Source organism: Salminus brasiliensis, chromosome 3, assembly GCF_030463535.1.
Source record: "Salminus brasiliensis chromosome 3, fSalBra1.hap2, whole genome shotgun sequence".
Lineage (NCBI taxonomy): Eukaryota > Metazoa > Chordata > Actinopteri > Characiformes > Bryconidae > Salminus > Salminus brasiliensis.
The window spans coordinates 7,130,384-7,152,482 of NC_132880.1; the positions used below are offsets into that span (position 1 = coordinate 7,130,384).

The window sequence follows — 22,099 nt, forward strand, 5'->3', positions numbered from 1 at the left end:
GGTCCTGGTCCCCACAACAAGCGCTTCAGCTTCTCTTCTAGTACCTGCAACCTGAATGATCTCAAGCATGAGGACAAAGCTGCATCACAGGAGTGTTTGATGGATGTTCTACATTGGCCTAGTCAAAGTCCAGATCTCAGTCCAGCACAAATCACTGGCACTATTTGAGAATTAGTTGGAAACCTGTGGTCCACAAGCAATTATTCAACCAACCTGAGCAACCTGGAGCTGCAAAGCTGGTAGACGAACCGATGCCATACAGATGCCACCCCTTTAATGAATACATTCAGCTACTTCAAGTTGCACACACACAGTGGAGTAGCACTGCTTGATTCCAGGCATGAGCTAGAGGGGTATAAAGCTTTCCAACTTTTTAAGCTGTGGAGAAGTGGAACTGTTCTCTGGAACGATGGTGCTCCACCCAAATATTTTTTTTTAGAAGAGTTTAGGGAGTTGGGGATGAGGTAGAGGGGATATAATTCAACACCCTGACCTCCCTAATGCTCTTGTCCTCACAGCAATACTCCAAAATCTAGCAGAAAGCAGGTGTCCCAATACTTATGTCCATTAATGTGTATGTTTTGGCTTGTCTACTTAAAGAAATAGCAAATTGTTTTGAGATTAGTCTACTAACAGGATGATCAAGGTGATGGGGTGGGTAAGCAGTTTCCATAGCGCTAATTATCCTAGTACTTGTTAGCTACGTTAGCCTTGTAGCTTCAGTGCAAAGCATGTCTTGGGTAATTAATTACATTTGGTAAAATAGTATGAATTAGATTTTTCACCACACTATCAGTTTAAAGGGTTTAAAGGGTATTTATGACATCTTCAGATCTTCGAGCAGAAGATTAGACAGGACTTGTCAGTGCCGGCCATAGATCAGCAGATAGGAAATGCTAGCGATGGTATGGTAAACGCAGCCACAAACAAACCACAGTGCTATCCCCTTTCGGCTACAGGCCGGAGTGATGGTTTTACTTAGAACAGGGAATCGACGAAGGGCTCCCTGGCTTCCACAGTCGCAATCACATATCAGATGGCCTCAGTGGTCTGTGATCTGGCGATCGTATATCTGCGCCAGGGACATTCCCCCACTAACAGCCGGGGAGATGGCGGAGCGTGCTAAGCCCGACTTCAAAGGGTTAACTTGATCCCTGAGCCCTGGCAAAGCACAGGGGGTTAACTTAATGTTCGGCGGTGAAACTCTGAGACTCGAGGGGCTGTGGGAAAAAAGTGTCAGCAGCGGCGCAGGGCAAGGGAAAAGGGTCAAAACTAAAGCCAGGCTAAGGGCTGGGCCTGGACCCTCACTCCCCGGTAAAAATTCACTAACTAAAAAGCAGAACTGGTCCAGAATTAGAGTTCCCATAGTCTCCAGCAAGCCTTCATCGCCATTAAGCTGATCCAGAGTCAGCACTTCTATAGCAGGAGGCCTGGGGGACTATGAGGCCTAGTGTTTACATGGACAAAGCCTCCAACCCCCTCCCAGTTATGTGTAATAAGCTTGATTTGAGTGGGTTAGGAGTTAAGCTGTAGAAACAGCTTTCATTTATAAACTTTAATATCAGTGTAAACACAACCCGCGACCTAAAGGCTTTTTTTCTTGTTATTGTTCAAATCTGGTGGTAGAGTGCAGCCAAGGCAGGTAGCTCTGTCTGAACTCCACCACAATATCAATATCATACCAAAAGTAAATTAAGGGTTAAGTAAAGCTGCAGTGTGGTCAAACACACTGGCTACAATGGCTACTTCAGGTAGGGTGACCATATTTTGATACCATGCCTAATGCCAGGCCTAAGGCTCCCAGCATTGTATTCTCAGTATTCTCTGGAATAATGGATGGTGCTCTTGTAGAAAGCCTTCTCACCTGGACAGCAGGATAAACTATATTTTAATCCTTGATTTCAGAAGAAACAATGAATATATATATATATATATCATGATGTGTAATGGAGCGTTCCACTGGCTATCAGAGGTTATGTCCATGTCTGATATGTCCATAACACACTACTGTACTACAAGCAAGATCAGCAAGCTATATCCCAGCTTTACACTACTTTATGCATCCCAAAGGAATCAGCCTGGCCAGCTGTGCATGCAAAGACAAGGCTTGTGTGTGTGTGTGTGTGTGCACGCGCACTCAACCAGTTTATGTGAAATAACCAAGACCACACACACAGACAAAATATGAAATACACATGAAATATCTGCATCTACATCCAGTATTCCCATCACCTGAAGCTTTTTCACCCAGACGTTAGATCCCATACCCTTTGACATGATGGACAGTTGAGTTGAGACTTTTCATTTGAATGCACAGAGGGGTCTTTATTTTATTAGAAAAGATAAGTGAACAAACATATGACATGATGCTAAACAAATGGCACAAGGCAACAGCAATCTTTTCTTTTCTGTCTTCTGTCCAACAAACGAGTCCATTGAGGGATTGAAAGACCGGTCCAGAAACTTCCAACAAAATGGGAACTTTAGTTCATGTTAGTGGCACGCTGTTGTGCAACAGTCCCTTGCTAGATGGGTGTTGTAGTGTTGCCAGGCAGTCGCTATGGTATTTCAAAAGGTTGCTATGGTGTTGCTAATGGGTTGCTATGGCATTGCTAAGTGCTGCTTGCTATGGTATTATATGTGGGCTGTGTTCCTACTTCCTACATGCGAAATCGGAATTACGAGCACATCAAGTTCAAGGGCATTGTTGTTGGAGCGACATGAAAAGTGGTGGCTATTGTAGCATTAATAACCTGTGCTGCGCTAGCTATGGATGGAATGATGAATAGCATTGTTCTATAGCACGTAAAATGCACATAGACTTCAGCAGCTGCACTGTATTAAGAATTATGTACCATCCAATACGTATTCTGTTTGAGCAGCTCAACCTGGGACAATTTGCTCAAGGGCACAACCAGGAATCCCTAGTCAGTCAGTCCTGGGATTTGAAACAGAGAGCTTTTGGTGCTTTGTTGTCCTGCTACGCTGTCGGCCTCCACACCTCATATTTAGGATGTCAGTAACTTGAAAGTGTTGTTACTGAGTGAAAGTGCTCTAAGCTGACTTTTGCAGGACACAGTCCCAGGGACCTATCTTACACCCTTGCTCATTGCTATCTTACAACGGAAAACACAGGTGCGCCAATGACTGAAACAACCTATGGCAGATGTCAACAGTGAGACACTCATTGCTATCTTGGCTGTGAATTTTCAACACAGGCGCGTGTTGAAATGGCAATCCAACCACACCTGGCTCTTAAAGAGAATGGCAAGCGACACGCTGATTGATTTATTGAGAGTTACGGCCAAAACTCACCTATGATTAATTAAGAAACTTAGTACATGCCTTTTGCACGTTTCGAGCCACGCAAGGCCTACTTTTCCCATCATTAGCAAAGACACGCTGACTTCCTAAATAAAGCTGCGCCAAAAGATCGCTAAAATATGGCCCTGTCTGTAATGTGTCTGTAATGAATACCAGTGTTTTAAAAGCAGCAAACCATCCTTTAAGTCCATGGACTCGGGCTAAATATCAGTTTTAATGTGTTTCAGACATGTTCACATCGATCATTGGGTGAGATCAGTTTAATTATACTCTGAAATAAAGAGAAACAGTCCCAGTGTCTAGGCTAATTGAATGCAACAGCTTCACATCTGCACTCAGAAGGCCGATTTATATCCGTTATATCTGATCACTGCTCAGTCAAGTCAACTTCATTTACTCACAAGTTCTCCTTCTCAGTTTGGTCAACAGAACATACGGAGTTCAGCCTGAGTAAATGATCTGCAGCTGAAACTGAATCAATATGGCCCCTCCCCCTTAATCTGTTTACTGTTTATTCTCATCTGCAGGTTAGAACCTCACTAGACATAATGTCCGCAGACTGGGTGACTTTTCTCAGCAGAGCTGAGATTTGAGTGTATGATCTCCTCACACTTGATGAGCAGCAGTTAGACCGTAGGGCCGGTCTAGAGCTGTGAAATAACACTGCATTATAACACAGTTCTCCAGAAATTCTTCTTTTCTTTCTTTGCTGGACACAGAAATGTACATGACTTCACAGCTCTAGGGTGGCACAACTGTCTAACTGCTTGCATGTTAAGTCAAGAGACAGGACATGAGGTTGTAAGTTTCAGTGACACAGCTCAAACGACCAGGAGAATAACAAGGCCTACCCCATGTGAAAGAGGGACTGCTAACCTGCAGATGGGAATAAACAGTAAACAAACCGAGGGGGAGGAGCCACAGACTAAACATTCTAGACCCTGTTTACACCTGGTCACTTCATGTGACTAGTATCTGGATTGTATGGTGATACAATTTTAACCACAGGTGTTTTTTTACACTTGGTAGTCAATGCGTCTGTGGTTAGGCAGCCTGAAATCCGACTGCTGGTGTTTTGGGTTGTACTGCGAGGGGTTTTGGTTGTCAAATTCGAAAACCGAAGACTCACTACGTTTACACTGCTATAGCATGTGGCTCAAATGCTTCTCAAACCACCTCCTAAAGTGGTTTGAGTGATGGGATTTGTATCTGGTTTAGTCTTGGGTGTGTTTACACTTGCATTTTTACATGACTTGGCCTGATCCAGATATAATCCAAGACGCATGAAGTGACCAGGTACAGGATCGAACATAATATAGAATCAGTTTCAGCTGCAGCTCATTTACCAGTATTTTTTAAGGCTCATCTCATAAAGTATTGTTGACCAAACTGAAATCCAGATGTAAAAATGTGAGTTAGGAGAGCTTTTGACTAAGCTAAATTGAGTTAACTTAAAAACGCTTTCATCTTGGCCTCATGACTTAATTTGTTTTTTCCAGTATAGGAGTCTGACAGCATATGTGAATACAAAATGTGCTTGGCAAACCTTTGAAATCACAGCCCAGGACCAAAGTAAGATTAATAAATTGGGAAGAAATGAAAACAACTGAACAATATTATTGAATACAGAAAGGGATCGCTTCCCTGTTCATACAGCATATGTACATTTAAACAAACATCAGAAAAGCTCGCTGTCAAGAGTTGTTAGATCACACGAGGAGACGTGGTGGAGGTTCTTCAGGTGAGGGTCCGTACACGGCTTAGACTACGACTCGTTGAAAGCTAAATCTTGGTGGTCATAGCTTTTCTATATTACACACAACAATGTACACATGAAGTACAAGGCAATGGAGAGAGAGCACAAAATAGCACAAGTCTGTGGCTAATGGTCACACATGGGTCAGGCTCACTGCTCGGCATCCAAGAGAGAGGAAAGCATCACACAGAAAAAAGCTGCTGAGAAGGCCGCCGGCGTGACACTGGCTGTTACAGCTGGCTTACAGTGATGGTTCAAATGTGTAGAATTGTAAACGTGATCATACCACCCTGTTACGACAGTGGTACTGAGTATATCAGTTATTTTCAGTGTTAGATTCTGTAGTTTTGCACTGGAGATACACTATATGGACAAAAGTATTGGGACACCTGCTCATTCATTTGTAGGATTTGGTTGCATGGGTTGTGGGATGATCGCCACCCTACCTCATCCCCAACTCTCCATCTCATCCCAAAAGTATTAGATGAAGCATCATCATTAAGCATGGTGCCAGTAGGTTCATCTAGTTTATTGGCAATACGTCTCTACAGGGACTTGACAAGCAGTGCACATCTGTGTCAGCAAAGAGTTCAACTTAAAGTAGATGAATGCATTCCAAAGAAGGGGTGTCCACAAACATTTGGACATATAGTGTGCATGCAGTTCACAGTGCCAACCGCTAGGCTACAAGCTTCCGTTCCTTGTTAGCTACAGTACTTTGCAAAAGTCAAAGACCACCTTTCGTTTCTCTCATTTCCAGTGGAAAACGGCCATGAACTCTGTTTCTATGGGGAGGACGGTCCTCACTCGTGGACAAAAACTGTGGAAGAAATTAGAAGCTTTAGAAAAAAACAGAAAATTAACACTGGAGTCTCTAAAATCTAAAATCAGAGGTTTCAGCATTTAGTGTTTCAGAAGACTCGCTTTCAGTGTTTCTGCAGAAATGTCCAGGGAGATGTTTCCACACCAACAAAGTTCAGCCTCAGAAGTTGGAGCAATCTCTGCTTCTCACCATCTCAAGCCCTCCCAACCCCCTGCTCTGGGGTGGGCAGTCCATTGTTCTGGAAACACTAGCATCTCAGTAAGGGCTTCTTGACTGGCTCCACATCATTTCAGGCCCACAGCATTGAGTCGTCTCCTCACAGTGGAAGGATGGACAGAAGCACCTGTGAATTTGTCCAGCTCTGAGAAAGGAGTGGAGCTCTTGCTGTTGATAAAGTGCTGTTTATTTGAGGAGGACAGTTTTGGTGGGCTACCAGATCTAGCACAGTTGTTAGAAGGTCCATTTTTTGAACTTCTATTCAGGATATTGTGTTAAATCAAATATAATTTGGCTGTTTTGTCTAGAAAATCCAAAAAGGAAAAGTGTTCTCTGACTTTTGCACAGTTCTGCACATTAGCTTTGTAGCTCCAGTGCAGAACTACAGACTCTTTGAGGACATCTGGGGTACGGGAATATTGTTAGAAGGTAAAATAGATGTTCCTCCTCTATACTAGTGTAGTTCCTAGGAGGCAGACCCTCATCGTCTCTGGAAAGAAGCCAGATAGAAAAGGATGAAAGGAAACAGAGGAAGGAGTTAGACAGAGACGAGAAGATTTTGGGCCAACGCTGGGCCAATATTGGGTCAGAAAGATGCTTTTTCACTCTCGTGTCCATCCTGTTTATTACAATTTTAGCATTTTAGCATTCTCCGCATCTTTTCCATTCTTCATTCCTTCTCCAGCTCCCCATCTTGCTCTATTACTCTCCATATCTCTCTCTCTCTATCTCACACATCCGTCTCCGTCATACTCTCAACGTATTGTTCAGTCTTGACCTGCAGCAGTGCTGCATCTTCTGGCTGCTCCTCATTTGTATTTCTTCCCTCATCCCTCCTTCTCGCTGCACCTCCGTCTCCTCCTCCTTCCTCCATCCTGCTCTCAGACTCCTGCGGCTCTTCCTTCACCCTGATCACCCCCACCTGGGCTGGGGGGGCCTCCGTCTGCGTGCCATTTTCTAACCGGCTGCTGCTGCTGCTGCTGCTGCTGTGAGTTCGGATGACTCCAGCAGGGGGCAGTGTGAGCTCCTGGCCTCTGGGCTCGGGCACTGACACTCCTTCCTCATCCTCCTCCAGGTGGGCGGTGGGGTTCCTCAGCTGCTCGATGGACTGAGACAGCATCTGGTGAGGAAAAGGGTGATATCCAGGTAAGCGGGGTGACCACCTTCATCCCTTAAAATTAAACAAGCTCTTTTTCTTACAGTGATATACACCAATCAGCCATAACATTACAACCACCTAATTTTGTGTAGGTCCCACTTGTGCCACTAAAACAACAGTGATCCTATCTAGACATAACTTGACAAGACCCCACAAGAGCTGTGAAGGCGTTCTGTGGTATCTGGTACAAACACATTAGCCCCTGATAGTTGGAAGTCCTATGAGTTGTGAAGTGGGGCCTTCATTTATGGTATCATTAAGCCTCAGGCACCCATGACTCTGTCCCTGGTTCACTGAGTGTCCTTGGTTGGAGCACTGTTGGTTGGTACTGACCAATGCACCCCAGAAAAATCCCACAAGACCTGCCCGCCTAGGTATTAGAGATGCTCTGACCCAGTTGTCTAGACATCACAATCAAAGTGGCTTAGATCTTTATGCTTGACCATTTTTCCTGCTCTGAACACATCACCTTCAAGAACTGAATGACCATTACAACATATGTCAATAATCTTTGTTCGGATTGGCTGTCCTTGTTGGTCAGCCCAGGCTGAAACAGTCTCTATAACTTCAGCGTGAATGGGTGGGCCCAAAATTCTGTAAGCAGAATTCGGTCCTCTATGATATTTGCCCTTCAAGATAACCCAGCTAACAATGGCCCCACATATGGATGCCCACCAGGGTCAGTTCAGTGATGGGACCAGGATGGGTTAAACAGGGTCCCAGTAGAAATGTATATACAAACCCACTCAGAGCTCATGCCCACCTGGAATCCACCTAGCCTACGCACCACCCATGTGAGCCCCATGCGAGCAAAATCGTCAAAAAGAAAGAAGCCACTGAATTCTCCTGCTCCTTTCGTCCTACAATCACAATGGAAGTGTCCAAAAGACGCCACCAGATCATGCTTTAAGCAGCCAACAAAAGCGGTACAGCTGTACCAGCGCAAGATGCTGTAAAACGTCTGTGTGGAATGAAATAAAGCAGGAGGATTACACATGTGGAGTATAAAAGTGCTGCGTGCACCGGTGCCAGCCAGCTTCTCCCTCAGACCTTCAGGAAATGAAACTGAGGTAAATGTCTCAAAGGCAAAGGGGATTAGAGAGAGAGAAAGAGAGAGAGAGCGTGCGAGAGAGAACGAGGGAGGGAAGGAGAGGGAAAAGAGGAAGGTTACAGAAAAAGTGAAAGAAGAAAAGAGAAAGTGGTGGAAGAGGATGCAGGGGCACTGCACTGAAAGCAATGAAGCCTTGGAGAGCCTGATCAAAGCTTAGGTCCAGCTGAGGAAGCCTGAGAGGAAGGAGAGAATGAATGAGGAGAAGAAAAATGAGGGCTATGAGGCAAGGTGAGAAAGGGAGCCGTCACACAGAGAGACACACTGTTAGAAATGGTGTTAAAAAAATAGCATGATGTGGGAATAAGCAGCTTATCCAGTTTTATTATTTGGGGCCCATGTCATGGAAAACCAATAGTCCTCACTTTTTCATATCAGAATATTATGGCCGCCTCTAGAGTGAGATGAACTCTGCCCGTTCTATCAGCTTCACTTCCCATATAGGAGCACTGTAGCTCTATCATTACAGACAGTAGTCCATCTGCTTCTCCTTTCATCCTGTTCTTCAATAGTCCAGACCCCCACAGTGCAGATATTATTCAGATGGTGGGTCATTATCAGTTTCAGAGTATATGTGGTTAATTAGCCTACAGCAGGTTAGCTCCGCCCATTTACAATTAACATTTACATTTAAACTAAACAGTTTCTGTCATATTATAAATATCCAACATATCATCGCTGTCACAAATAATGTGGAAGTGGAAGATTTTATTGGAGCATTTTGGACTGTTTCTATTGGTCCATTTATCGAATACAAATTTGGATACAATATACAGCACAACTGCCAGATTTATGTCAAAATATATCAATATAGAGATGCAAAATTTCTATCCAACAACAAAAATATCAGTGTCTAGTCCAGCCTACAGCAGGTAAGCTCTGCCCATTTACACGAAACCGTTTCTGTGAAGTCATTAATACACAACACATTTGCATATATGCGTCTCTTTAGCATACAGCAGGTTAGCTCCGCCCATTTACACTGAAGTTATGCTGAGTGTGGGTATGAGAGACATAAAAGAGAAGCAGGAGGACAAAGAAAAAAAAGAGGACCAAAACAGAAGAAAAGGAGAAAAGGGAGAGAGGTAAGGAAAGGTGAGAAAAGAGAAGAAGGAGGAGAAGAACTGAATGAGACAGCCAGAGAGGGGCGAAATGAGACAGTGGGAGAAAGAGCGAGAAAAGACAGATTGAAAGAGTCAAATAGAAAAAAGAGAAGAAAAGAGAAGAAGAGAGACAAAAGTGAGAAAGAGACAAAGAGTGAAAGACATGGAGACAAAAAGAGTGAAAGAGAACAAGACAAAGAGAGAGACAAAAGGAGTGAGAAAACAGAAAGAAAGATAGAGAGTGAGTGAGAGAGAGAGAGAGAGAGAGAGAGAGGGAGGGAGAGAGAGAGAGAGAGAGAAAGCGAAGAAGGGAAGAAAGAAAGAGCAAGCTGGGGCTCCAGCAATGCGGCCCCAGTGTAAACATCCTGCTGGATTTACCCACTTCCTGTCCCGTCCAGGCAGCAGCGAGGGGCCTTTAATATGCCGGCCCTTTAAGAGCCCTGAGCTCTTATAAAAGACCATCAGGAGCTACAGCACTACACCACTAACCACAGCCCTCGTTAACTCACTCTCAGCACCCCCCCGCCCCCGCCCCCAAACTCAACCACACACACACACACACTCATTTGAGTGTGGGCTTAGGTCTGGTCAGCAGCTTAGAGCTCTGCTAAACCCCACAATCTGGATTAGGTCAAATCCTGCATTCTAGATTCGAATCACACCTGTACTATCAGAGACCCATCGCTTTTGCTTGACTTACGAGACTAACTCCCAGGCATTGGTTCTGTTTTATTAACAGATGCATAAAAAATGCCTTCTGGGGCTTGAGCCTGACAGCCTTGTTCCAGTGAAAGAGTGAGGTGAGACGACTGACAGCAGACTGAGGTACCTGGTTAATGTGGACCTGCTGGTGGTACTGCTTCTGCTTCTCCACGAAGTTGTGGTGCTGCTGCTGAAGCACGAGCTGGGCCAGTGTGCTCTGGGGCAGAGGCGCCGACTGTGTCCGGTTCAGTGGGCGGTGTCGTGGCAACCTGGGACGAGCCCCTGCTCCTGAGCGCTCCTTCATCACCAGGGGAGACTGGGGCAGCACAGCGACGCTGCCTGAGACGACAGAAAGAGCTCAGTAAAACACTAATATTAGAATAAACACTAATAACATTCATTTAAAAATAACTCATTAAACTTCTCCAAAGGTCTCCTCACGGGAGTCTAGTATTACTTATAGTCTCATCCAGCACCTGGTTTGGTTAATCAGTGCTCAATGATGTTGAACCTGGTGAGCTGGTGATGGAATTGAACACACACATGCACTGGCGGAGGGCACCTTTTTTACCTTTACTGTATTCATTTTTACCTGCATCTGTTCTAATGTGAAGTATTTACAAGAAGAAATGGGTTTAAACCATGTGTTTAGGTTAAACATTATATGCACAAAAGTATTGGGACACTTACACATTACACCTACAGGGGCTTTTAGGACATCCCATTCTAAACCCATAGGCATTAATATGGAGTTGGTTCCCCTTTGTAGCTCTAACAGCAGCAGGTCTGGAGCTCTGCAGTTATTGAGGCAGCAAAGCGTTGGAGACTTTTCTGCACTATGCTCTGAGCTCAACAGTCTGCCTTGACCCAGCTCTGTAACTTTATGTGGTCTGACACTTTGTGGCTGAGTTGGGTCCTAAACACCTTCACTTTTTAATAATACCCCTTACAGCTGATGCTGATCCACAATAGAATATCTAGGAGGGGCTCTTATTCTATACACCTGTGGCAGGTGGTGCGTCCCTATACTTTTGTCCATACAGTATATATACATTATAAGTACTGACAGTTATTTCTACTTATTTCTAATTATTTCTACTAGATTCTGAAGCATTGCTATGAGGATCTGATTGCATTCGGCACTAAGAGCATTAGTGAGGTCAGGATGTTGATCATCACCACCCCTCCTCATCCCCAACTCATCCCAGACGTATTGGATGGAGCACTTTCATCCATCATCCCAGAGAACATAGTTGCACTGCTCCATAGCTCAATGCTGGGGGGGGGCTTTATACCCCTCTAGCCCACGCCTGGCATTAGACATGATGCCAGTAGGTTCATGTTTATCTGCTTTAGATGGTCCTATTCTAATGGCAGTACTCCTCCACACAGGGACTAGACAAACTGTGGGGGCAACTTAAAGTGGCTGAATGAATTCATTACAAGGGGTGTTCACAAACATTTGGACATATTTACAAACACACAGATTTCTGGTCATCTGGTGGTGTGCTAGGGAGGGCGTAAGTTCGTACCGGACGAGAGCATCTTCTGCTGTCTGTTCTGCTCCTTCAGCAGAAGGTGTTGCAGCAGGGCCTGGTGGCTGCTGTTCACTTTTGACTCGCGGCCAATGGGCTGTCCGGCCACTGCCTCACCTGCGTGCTCCTTTGAGGACGTGGCAGACTGCAAGGGCAAGCAGAGAAAGAGAGAGAGAGGGAGGGAGAGAGGGGGAGAGAGAAGGGTCAAGCAGATGAAGATGAGATGTTTTCATTAAGAGCTGGTGCAAGACTGCTAGGAGAAACTTGGCTCCTTTCCACTGATTCATGGAGAGGTTCACATTACGCACAGACTTAATGAAACCTGGAGAAAAATGAACATGATGCACGCTGAACAGAGATCACGGTTCTGTCCCATTATCGCAACCTGACAAATGAGCACCTATTAGCGTGTATTTGAGCGCTACAGCCGTGCTTACAGGTGCTGTGTTTAGAGGAACACTCCGCTGCAGCTGCTTTGGTTAAAAAGGAAGTAATTCTCCTATGAACTCCCTGATAGCCCTGTGGTATTGTTCTGAGCAGCAGCAGAGCCCATTTCTCTGCGCTTTTATCGTGCGGTGATAAACGAGGCGATAAAGAGCGCACCCTGAAACCCAAACCTCACACTCCCTATTTACACAAGAGCTAGAGAGCCTTCAGGTGAAAGGTCAGAGCCCCCTATGGCTGGGCATTAATCCAGAGAGCTGGAGTGAAGGAGGAAACTGTTAGCAATTCTTCATCTCTCTATCTCTCTCTCTCTTTCTCTCTCTCGCACTTTCTGTTCTTTTCTCTCTCTCTCTCTCTCTTTCTGTTCTTTTCTCTCTCTCTCTCTCTCTCTTTCTGTTCTTTTCTCTCTCTCTTTCTCTCTCGCACTTTCTGTTCTTTTCTCTCTCTCTCTTTCGCACTTTCTGTTCTTTTCTTTCTCTCTCTCTCTCTCTCTTTCTCATGCACTTTCTGTTCTTTTCTTTCTCTCTCTCTCTCAAATTCTGTCTCACAGTCTAATATGAGATGATATACACAAATCTCACTCTCTCTCCTTCTCTCACTCTTTCCCTCTCTTTCTCCTCTCTATTCTTCTCTCGCTCTCAATCTTCTCTTACTCTTTATGTCTGTATCCCCCCCTCTCTCTCTTTCTCTTGCTCTCTCTCATTTGCTATCCTCTCTCTTTCCATTTTCCTGTTCTTTTCTCTCTTTATGTTCTTTCTCTCACTCGCTCTCGTCCCCTCTCTCACTCCCACTCTCTATAATTTTATTTTCTCTTAGTTCCTCTCTCTCTCTCTCTCTCTCTCTCTCTCTCTCTCTCTCTCTCTCTCTCTGTTCCTCTCTCTCTCTCTCTTTCACGTTCAATTCTTTTGTTTCTCTCTCGCATGCTAGCTTTCTCTCTGTTCTTTCTTCTCTCTCTTTCACACAAATTCTGTCTCACAGTCTAATTTGAGATCATATACACATCTCACTCTCCCCCTTCTTTCTCTCTCTCTCTCTCTCTCTCTCTCTCTCTCTCTGGCAGTCTGCTTAGCTCTCTCTTTCTACTCTCTCTACACCTCCTTCTCTCTCCCTCCAAATTAAGACCCGTCTCCCAGCACTCTCGTCCCGTTCACCTTGCCGGCTCCAAAAAGAATATGTGTGACTGCTCTTCTCTCTCCGAGGAGGATTCTGTTCGTATCTGTCCGCCGCTTGGCGAGGAGAATTCCTCATACGGTATTTGGTGCTTTCTCCAGAAATAGAAGAGGCCCGATGGCTCACTTACTCCTAAAAATACTGCTTCAGATACCTTGTGTTTTTCTAAGAGGCTCTATTCATATCTGCTCCCATCCAGAGTCAGAGACTGAGACCCGGGCCAGCGTTCATAAAACCTTGCAGAGCAACAGCTCTGATCTTAGATCTGATCTCGATTCGGCTGATCATGGAAATAGAGGAGTGAGACGTGGGCTGTTGTTCCAATGGTGTCTGTTTCACTCCGGTGAGGAACTCTGGGGGATTAACAGTGATTGTCAGACAGTGGGAATAATATGCACTGGTGGGACTCTGATTATTGGACAGTGTCCGTTTCATTCTAATGGAGAACTGTGAGAAAGTGATGGCCCACTGCATGCCCACGCAAGTGTCTGACATGAATGCCTGACATAAACCTCAATAATTAACCCCTACATGATTTGACATGTAACACTACATGTCCAAATGTTGCACCAATTGCAGACACAGATCTATCTAGATCCTGTAGAGAAGTACTGCCAATAGAATAGGACTCTCTGGAGCACAAAAACATGAACCTATTGGCACTATGCTTATTGCCAAGCGTGGCCTAGAGGGGTATAAAGCCCCCCAGCACTGAGCTGTGGAGCAGTGGAGCTGTGTTCTCTGGAATGATGGATGGTGCTCCATTCAATACTTTTGGGATTTGGGAGTTGGGGAGTTGGGATTGAGATTGAGGTGGGGTAGTGATCATCGAACATCCTGACCTCACTGACGCTCTTGTCGCTGAATACAATCAAATCCTCACAGCAATGCTCCTCCAAAATCTATTAGAAAGCCTTCTTCAATGGACAGTAGAGACAGTTACTCCAACAAAAGCTTAGGTTGAACTCTTTTTTAATACGCTTGGTTGTGTGAGAAATAAAGAAATGAGCAGGCGTCCCAATACTTTTGTCATTTGTATTTTAGCTAGGGTCTGTGGTGCAGCAATTGTAGGTTAAACAGATACATTTGTAAATGCCTCGCCAGTTTCCCCGACTCGTCCTAAAATACTGGATGGAGCACCGTCATTCCAGAACACACTGTAGTTCCACTACTCCACAGCTCAATGCTGGGGGGGCTTTATACCTCTCTAGCCCACGCCTGGCATTAGACATGATGCCAATAGGTTCATGTTTATCTGCTCCGGAGAGTCCTATTCTACTGGCAGTACTTCTCTACCAGACAAGCTGTGTGTGCATTTATTAGAAGGGGTGTCCACAAACATTTGGACATAGAGTGTCCTTTTGGCTAATGAGATGTTTGAGTGTGCAAAGCCTTTTTAAGGTTTAAAGAACCCCCCTATAATGAAAACGTTCTATGTTTTCCCGTCTAGAACTATCTACTGTACATCTAAGCCAAGAACCTATTATGAGCTGTTATTTTTAAGAGCGAGAGCCCCTTAGCACCGATGGGCGTCTGACTGGCTGACATTCCCATCCTGGCTGATATCCTGGTGAATGTCTCTCACTGATGTGACTCGAATTGCATGATGTCTTATTCAATCTGGCGGCGAACTCTTGAGAGGAACTCACGCTGATTGGAGAAGGTCCAGAGTGGAGACCCAGGGTGAGGTTGGGCAGGGAAGGCGACGTGTAGAGGTTCAGCAGAGCCATGGAGCCATCTGCCTTCATGATCCCACCCTGTGGTAGATATTTCTGGAAGAGAGAGGATGGGAGATTGTTAACTAAGGAGATGAGAGCTCAAGAAACTCATGAAAGGTTCTCCCCAAACCTCAAAGCGTTCTGTGTTTGATGGAGTAAATGCTCAGAAACCCGCCCTCAAAAACTGCTTTCCAACCAAGGCCTGGAAGAATGACATAACCCTTAGTGATGGATTTAGCCTCTGAGGCAAGATGGTCAAATTAGCCTCCTCATCCCAACTATAACTCTTTTACTTGAAGAAGAAGTGCATGCATGTGTGTGTGTGTGTGTGTGTGTGTGTCTGTGTGTGTTTGCATGCATGTGTGAACCTGATATGAATAGGGTCACTGGAGCTCGCTTCCAAGCAAGACATCTGACCACCAATATAGACACACACGTACACACACACACACACACACACACACACACACACAGACACACACACAGACACACACATATGCACACTCTCCAGGTTTTCACCTTCTTATTACACCCCTGGGGGCTGTGAAAAGGAAAGCTTAATGTAACAAAGCTCTGAAAACACCATGCCAAGCCTCCACTAGACAAACAGGAAACTCCATGTCTACAGCATCTGTGAGGGGACTGAGGTTGTGTCAATATCACACCGCATGTTTGTGTGTGTGCATGCGTGTGTTTGTTTTCCTACATTCTCAGGACAGAAACGTCCAGACTTTGCCGGGAAAAGCAGGCCAATCCAACAATGCAGGTCCAGCAAAACGCTCCTGCCTTTGTGAAGTTCTTTATTTTTGCCCATTTCTTATGTCATTTCTTCAGCTTTCCTCAGACACCTCAGGTTTAGGATTAGGCTCAATAACTCTTATGTCTAGACACACAGGCAACACTTGCTGATAACTGACAGAAATCCAAATATAAGACGTTAATAATAGCTTTTAATCCAATAAGTGTCCGTTTTTATCATACTTGGTGAGGTCAAATAGCATCAATGTGGACAATAGGCACATAAATCACACTGAAATAAGCCTTTATTGATGTTTACGAAGGCCTTATGTGGCCTTATGTAGCCTTGTAAACGCTGCCCTGCAGTAAAGTGTTACAGATACTTATACATGTATAATACATATGTGGCAATATCACTGAGGAATATGAGTAGTACCATATACACTACCTGTCCAAATGTTTGTGGACACCCCTGATTAATGCTGACACAAATTTGCAAATGCACACATACAGCTTGTCTAGTCCCTGTAGAGTAGTATTGCTCTGTGTGTATATATATATATAATAACATATAAAATAACATACACATGGGACAAATAGTACTGACATATAGGATCTATTTATATCATATAGGTAGGATATTGCGCCAAATATAACATATACTAACAATACTATATATAGGACGATATTATTCTAAAATATATAAACATGTACATACTACATATGGGACAATATCTATATGACATATAGATGCTTCCATATACACAATGCATAGGGGGCAATATCCCTATGACATACAGAAATTACCATATGTGTAATACAGATGGGACAATATTATTATGACATATAGATATTTAAAAATATAACACACATGGGACAATATTTATGACATATGGAAAATATTTCTGTCATATAGGTATGATATTATCCCATACTGCTATATTATACCATATGTATCCCTTACGTATACTGTATAGAATATATAGTAATAATATGTATAGTAGACAACATTTAGGACTTATGTATGTACATGTTCTAATGTTGTAATAAAACAAGTCCTTGTATGTGTGTGTGTGTGTGTGTGTGTGTGTGTGTCTATGTGAGCACACTTTCCAGCTTTAGCTCAGTATGGGGGGTCCACAGATCCTGAAGTCTGGGATAGCAATTAAGCCTTAAACACAAGAGCACACACACTCACACGGACACACATACACACACATAAACGCACCCACCCACATACTCTCTCTCTGCCACATACACACACACACACATTCACTAACTTTGTCTTAAGCCCATCCCTTCTTGCATTTCACAGGAGAGTTATGGTAGACAAACACAAACAGGCGCTCTCTGGGGGCTGTGTGTGAAGATGAGCTGCAGAAAGAGCTCCATTGTGTTCAGGGGTCCTGCAAGAGGGGAAAGGGGGGCTTTGCTGCCCCCGTACGCTGGCCCGCGGCCCAATGAGGAAATGCTTGGGCAGAACTTCAGAGCAACACACACAGAGCACCCCCCCCAACACACACACACACCTCCCGCCTTCAGCCCCATTCCAGCAGTTTCAGCCAGAAACCGCAGCACAGAGCGGAAAAGACCTGCCAGTCACAGACAAGCAGAGGTCTGGCCTTAACCCTTCAACTCCAGCCTGATTAATCTTTCATTATTAACCCTAATGCTTATTATTCAGTAAGCACTGGTCTTACAATATGCACATTTTCAGGTCTTATGCACTATAATTCGAGTCAACCCAATACCTTGATGCTAATCGGTCCAATTACAGTATGCACTATATGTCCAAATATTTTTGGACACCCCTTCTAATGAATGCATGCAGCCACTTTAAGTTTGCACCCATTGCTGACACGGATGTGTAAATGCACGCACACCGCTTGTCTAGTCCCTGTAGAGAAGTACTGCCAATAGAATAGGACTCTCTCTACAGCAGATAAACATGAACCTATTGGCACCATGCCAAATGCCAGGCGTGGGCTAGAGGGGTATAAAGCTCCCCAGCATTCAGCTGTGGAGCAGTGGAGAAACTGTGTTGGGATGAGGTTGGGTGGTGATCATCCAACATTCTGACAGAGTACAATCAAATCCTCACAGCAGTGCTTGCACCAAAATCTAGTAAAAGCCTTCTTTCCTGGGCAGTAGAGACCGTTACTCCAACAAAAGCCGGATAAACTATATATTTTTCATACCCTTGATTTTGGAGGAAACAATGAATGAGCATGTGTCCCAATACTTTTGTCCAGTATGCTGTACACATGCAACTCGTGCCAGAACACCTTCAGTTCACAGTGACTGCACAATACCCAATAAATAACCCTACAATAACATGCACGCACATCAGAGAGAGAGTGAGAGAGAGTGAGAGAGAGTGAGCGAAAGCGCGAAAGGGAGGGACGGAGGGAGGCAGTGTGTGCAGTCGCTCAGGGGACTGATGTAATCACGCTGAGAAGCCGAATGAGTTTTTAAGAGTGTTGTTTATGACACTGCTCTGTTTAACAGTACGCTGTTATGAGGGCCTGGAGGAACCAACTCACGCTCTTTCAGCAGGTTTTCACACAAGCTCCAAACAACGGAACATTTGCCGGGGCCCGGAGACGCTAGCCAACACGCATAAACAACACATTGCGTGCTAAAGCGCCGTGGAGCTCAACCAGGGACTTTTCAGGGTGTCAAACTAAAGAGTACAGTAGCCAAGAATTCAACCTGCTTTTTCTGCAACGACATGGATCCAGGACCTTCTTGCTCAAAGGCTGAACTCAGTTCAGGCTTGATATGCGCTCAGTGATGTATTACTCACTCGCCTTATTAGAGAAAACCAACCTTTCTGGCTTTGTCCCTTTTTGCTGAGGTTGTATGGAACCCTTTTAACCCATCGTTTACCCCCTTTTAAACCCCTTAAACCCTTTAAACCCTGCATGTAGGCCTATACTTCATTACTATTTTAATTTACATGAATTGCATAGGCCCTAAAATAGAACCCTGTGGCACTCAACAATAGATTTCCTTTAGGAATACCAAAAAACTGAATAATTAACTAAGACTTAGGGGGTTAAAAGGATCCGAACTATCTGCATAAAGTTTTTCTATCAATGCAAAGAACCCTTTATCCCTGCAAAGAACCATTATAGGATCCAAATAGTTCTTAAAGCCCATTATAATATCACTGCTCTTATTCAATATCAACTGAATAAGTTTTTTTTAAACTGATCAACGATAAATGAGATACACTCTTAAAACCAAGCGTTTTTCCACAGGTTCTTTAGTAAAGTTAAGAGTAAAGAAGTAGTCTGATGTAGAACCTGGTTAAATGGATCTTCTCTAAGATGAAGAAACTTGTAAGTTGTATGTGGCTCTTTAAAGAATGTAGAGTAGACAGAGCTCGTAAAGCAGTACTCTACTTACCTCAAGCTGGGTGGTGCTGGGCCGGTAGGGCGCTCCGTTCTCATTGCTGCATAAGCCAATGGGAGAGCTGGGGCCGGAGCTGGGAGAGCTGTCATTAGCTGAGGAATCTGTGAAAGACAGAAAACACTTTAGAGCTGATGATGGAGACTGACCATGAAAGAATGACCTGCTACACACTGGTACCATAATGATCTCTGAACTCATTTAGATGGTGTATGACACACTGGTGTCTTAAAAAGCACGGAAATTCAGGCTGTTCAGCTCTGTGACACGTTTATGTCCCTTTTAATAGACAACAGCATGTCATACAGCCTAATAAATCATATAGGAAAACACTTGCCGTTTCAGCATGTCTGGAATGAATTTGGGGGTTTGCAGTTTGCAGTGGAGTGTTTAGCTTCCATTACTTATCAGATCGATTAGCTTCGTAGCACTAGTATAAAAAACTGGTCCCAACTGGTAGCTTGTCCGATTCCTTACATTTAGAGTAAAACCGAAGAGAAAAGCACAACAATGGTTTCCCTGTTGATCCCAATGCAATATACAGTATTCCCAGTGTATACAATGTCCAAACTCTATGGGCAAAAGTATTGGGACACCTGCTCATTCATCGTTATTTCTGAAATCAAAGGTACTTTTAAAAAAAAGCAAGAGTTAATACTGTTTTTGTTGGAGTAACTGTCTCTACTGTCCAGGGAAGGCTTTCTTCTATATTTTTGGATTAAAGATTTGATTGCATGCAGCAACTGCGTTCAGAAGTGTGTCCAGTCAGGTCAAAATGTTGAATAATCACCACCCAACCTCCCTAGTTCTTCAGTGACACACACAAACTTTACCATCAGCCAAAAACAACTGGTGCTGAGACTCATCAGACCACGCCACGTGACCCATGCCAGGGTCTTCTGCTCCCATAGCCCATGGAAGCTAAAAACAACTACACTGAGCTGCGGGTCACAGAGTCGCTTGTCTGTTCGCAAGGACAATTCTAGCCAGACGCCGTCGGTCACGATCATTAAGCACCCCTGTCCACTGTGGATGATAATGCCCTCTATCTGCCTGACGTATTCCCGTGATAGAAGGCATTACACTTGAGACACTGTGGATCGAAGAATGTTAAACATGGGACATTACTGTTCACCCCAGGTCTTGCATATCAGGGCTACAGAATGACGCTGGACTACAGAGGTCTACAGAGGTGTATGCATTAATGGTATCTCCTCACCACTGGGCTCCAGCGAGCGTTTCTTGGGTGGCGTGACGAGCACACTGCCGTCTCTGCGGCGCTGCATGGGGCCGTTCCTCCTCTCCGATACCTTCTGCTTCAACCGGGAACGCACCTTTAGATTGGGCTCAGATGCTAAGGGACAGACAGGCAGACAGAGATGGAAGTGAACAAACGCTTTCAAAACACAGCTTTAATGAACTCATTAATTGTTTTGTATATTTAATATATAGTTTCGTTATTCTGCTCCACCACAGCATAAACCTTGCTCACTGCAGCCAAACCGTTCTACTGTCACTTCATCTACTGTCACAGGACTTGTTTTCAAAGGAACATCTAAACAAGCTCTTATACCTTTTAGAAAACATCTGCAATCGGATTTGGTGTTGAAGAGGTAGAAGTATTCTGTAGAGATACACCGATCCGATATTAGGATCGGATATTGATCCCGATATTAACAAAATTTGCTGGACCGGGTATCGGATAATTAGGCCGATCCATGGAACTGATCCTTTAACTTTAATCTGTTGGTGTGAGACTGCAGTAAATCTTTACATGTTAGCAGTTTTTTATTGCTGCTTGTATGTTTAATCAAGGTACTTATTTATTCTCAGGTTCAGCTGCTAGATTTTATTTTGAATCACGCTAAATATTTTAAAATAAGACTGATTACTGTTTTTGTGTTTGACAAAGTGAAGCTACTTATTTTCAGTTGTGGCTGATACATTTTATTTATTCTAATAGATTTTAAGAAGTTTGACTCCTTTTTTGTTCTGGATGTGAATGCAAGGTCCTGCACAACTGTTTATTTTACTGAGAAATAAATAGGAATTTAGTACATTTATATCTGTGTGTTAAATTGTTATATTTTATTTTACTTAAGTCTCTCCCACATGGTGAGGTATACGGTTTATTCATTCAACAGTGGTCTTGGATCTGTATCGTGTATCGACCGATATGCAAAGTTTATGCATCTGTATCGGTAGCGGAACTGAAAAAGCGAAATCGGTGCATCCCTAGTATTCTTCTAACGATTCTTCCCATGAAGGTCATATTAGTGCAGGTATTGCTGCACAGCAGAACAGTGCACCACCACTCCAGCAGCACACATCTCTCGGTTCCAGATATCAGATCCTCAGGAGACCCCTAATGATCTGTGAAATCACAACCATAGTTCAAAGTAAAGTAAGTAAAAGTAAGCAACTTCTCTGTTTGTCTGTGTGCATTGCTATGGTAACATGAACAAAGTTTGTTGGCCAGCAATAGAGGGCTGTCAGAGACACATGTTTATTAGAATATTAAGACCACGCCCAGACCGCTCTCAGAGAGGTCTTAGGAGAGCACAAACAGTGATGCAACAGTGTATGATGCTGCGAAGAGTGATATAATGGTGTATGATGCTGTGAAGAGTGATGTAATGGTGTATGATGCTGTGATGAGTGATGTAACAGTGCATGATGCTGTGAAGAGTGATGTAACAGTGTATGATGCTGTGAAGAGTGATGTAATGGTGCATGATGCAGTGGAGAGTGATGTAATGGTGTATGATGCTGTGATGAGTGATGTAATGGTGTATGATGCTGTGAAGACTGATGTAACAGTGTATGATGCTGTGATGAGTGATGTAATGGTGTATGATGCTGTGAAGAGTGATGCAACAGTTTATGAGG

General features: G+C 44.0%; 1 protein-coding gene across 2 annotated transcripts in view; it reads right to left on the reverse strand.

Moving 5' to 3' along the window:
- Positions 1-2,316: 2,316 nt before the first annotated feature.
- Positions 2,317-22,099, reverse strand: part of LOC140551734 (histone deacetylase 9-B) — a 67,955-nt gene continuing 48,172 nt past the window's right edge. For both annotated transcript variants that reach the window (XM_072675324.1, XM_072675325.1), the window contains exons 7-12: positions 20,430-20,564; positions 19,208-19,314; positions 14,990-15,112; positions 11,724-11,871; positions 10,319-10,530; positions 2,317-7,239 (exon numbers count right to left, since the gene is read on the reverse strand). In XM_072675324.1, coding sequence (XP_072531425.1) covers positions 6,850-7,239; positions 10,319-10,530; positions 11,724-11,871; positions 14,990-15,112; positions 19,208-19,314; positions 20,430-20,564 — 1,115 coding nt within the window. In that variant the 3' untranslated portion in view covers positions 2,317-6,849. The remainder of the gene's footprint in view (positions 7,240-10,318; positions 10,531-11,723; positions 11,872-14,989; positions 15,113-19,207; positions 19,315-20,429; positions 20,565-22,099) is intronic.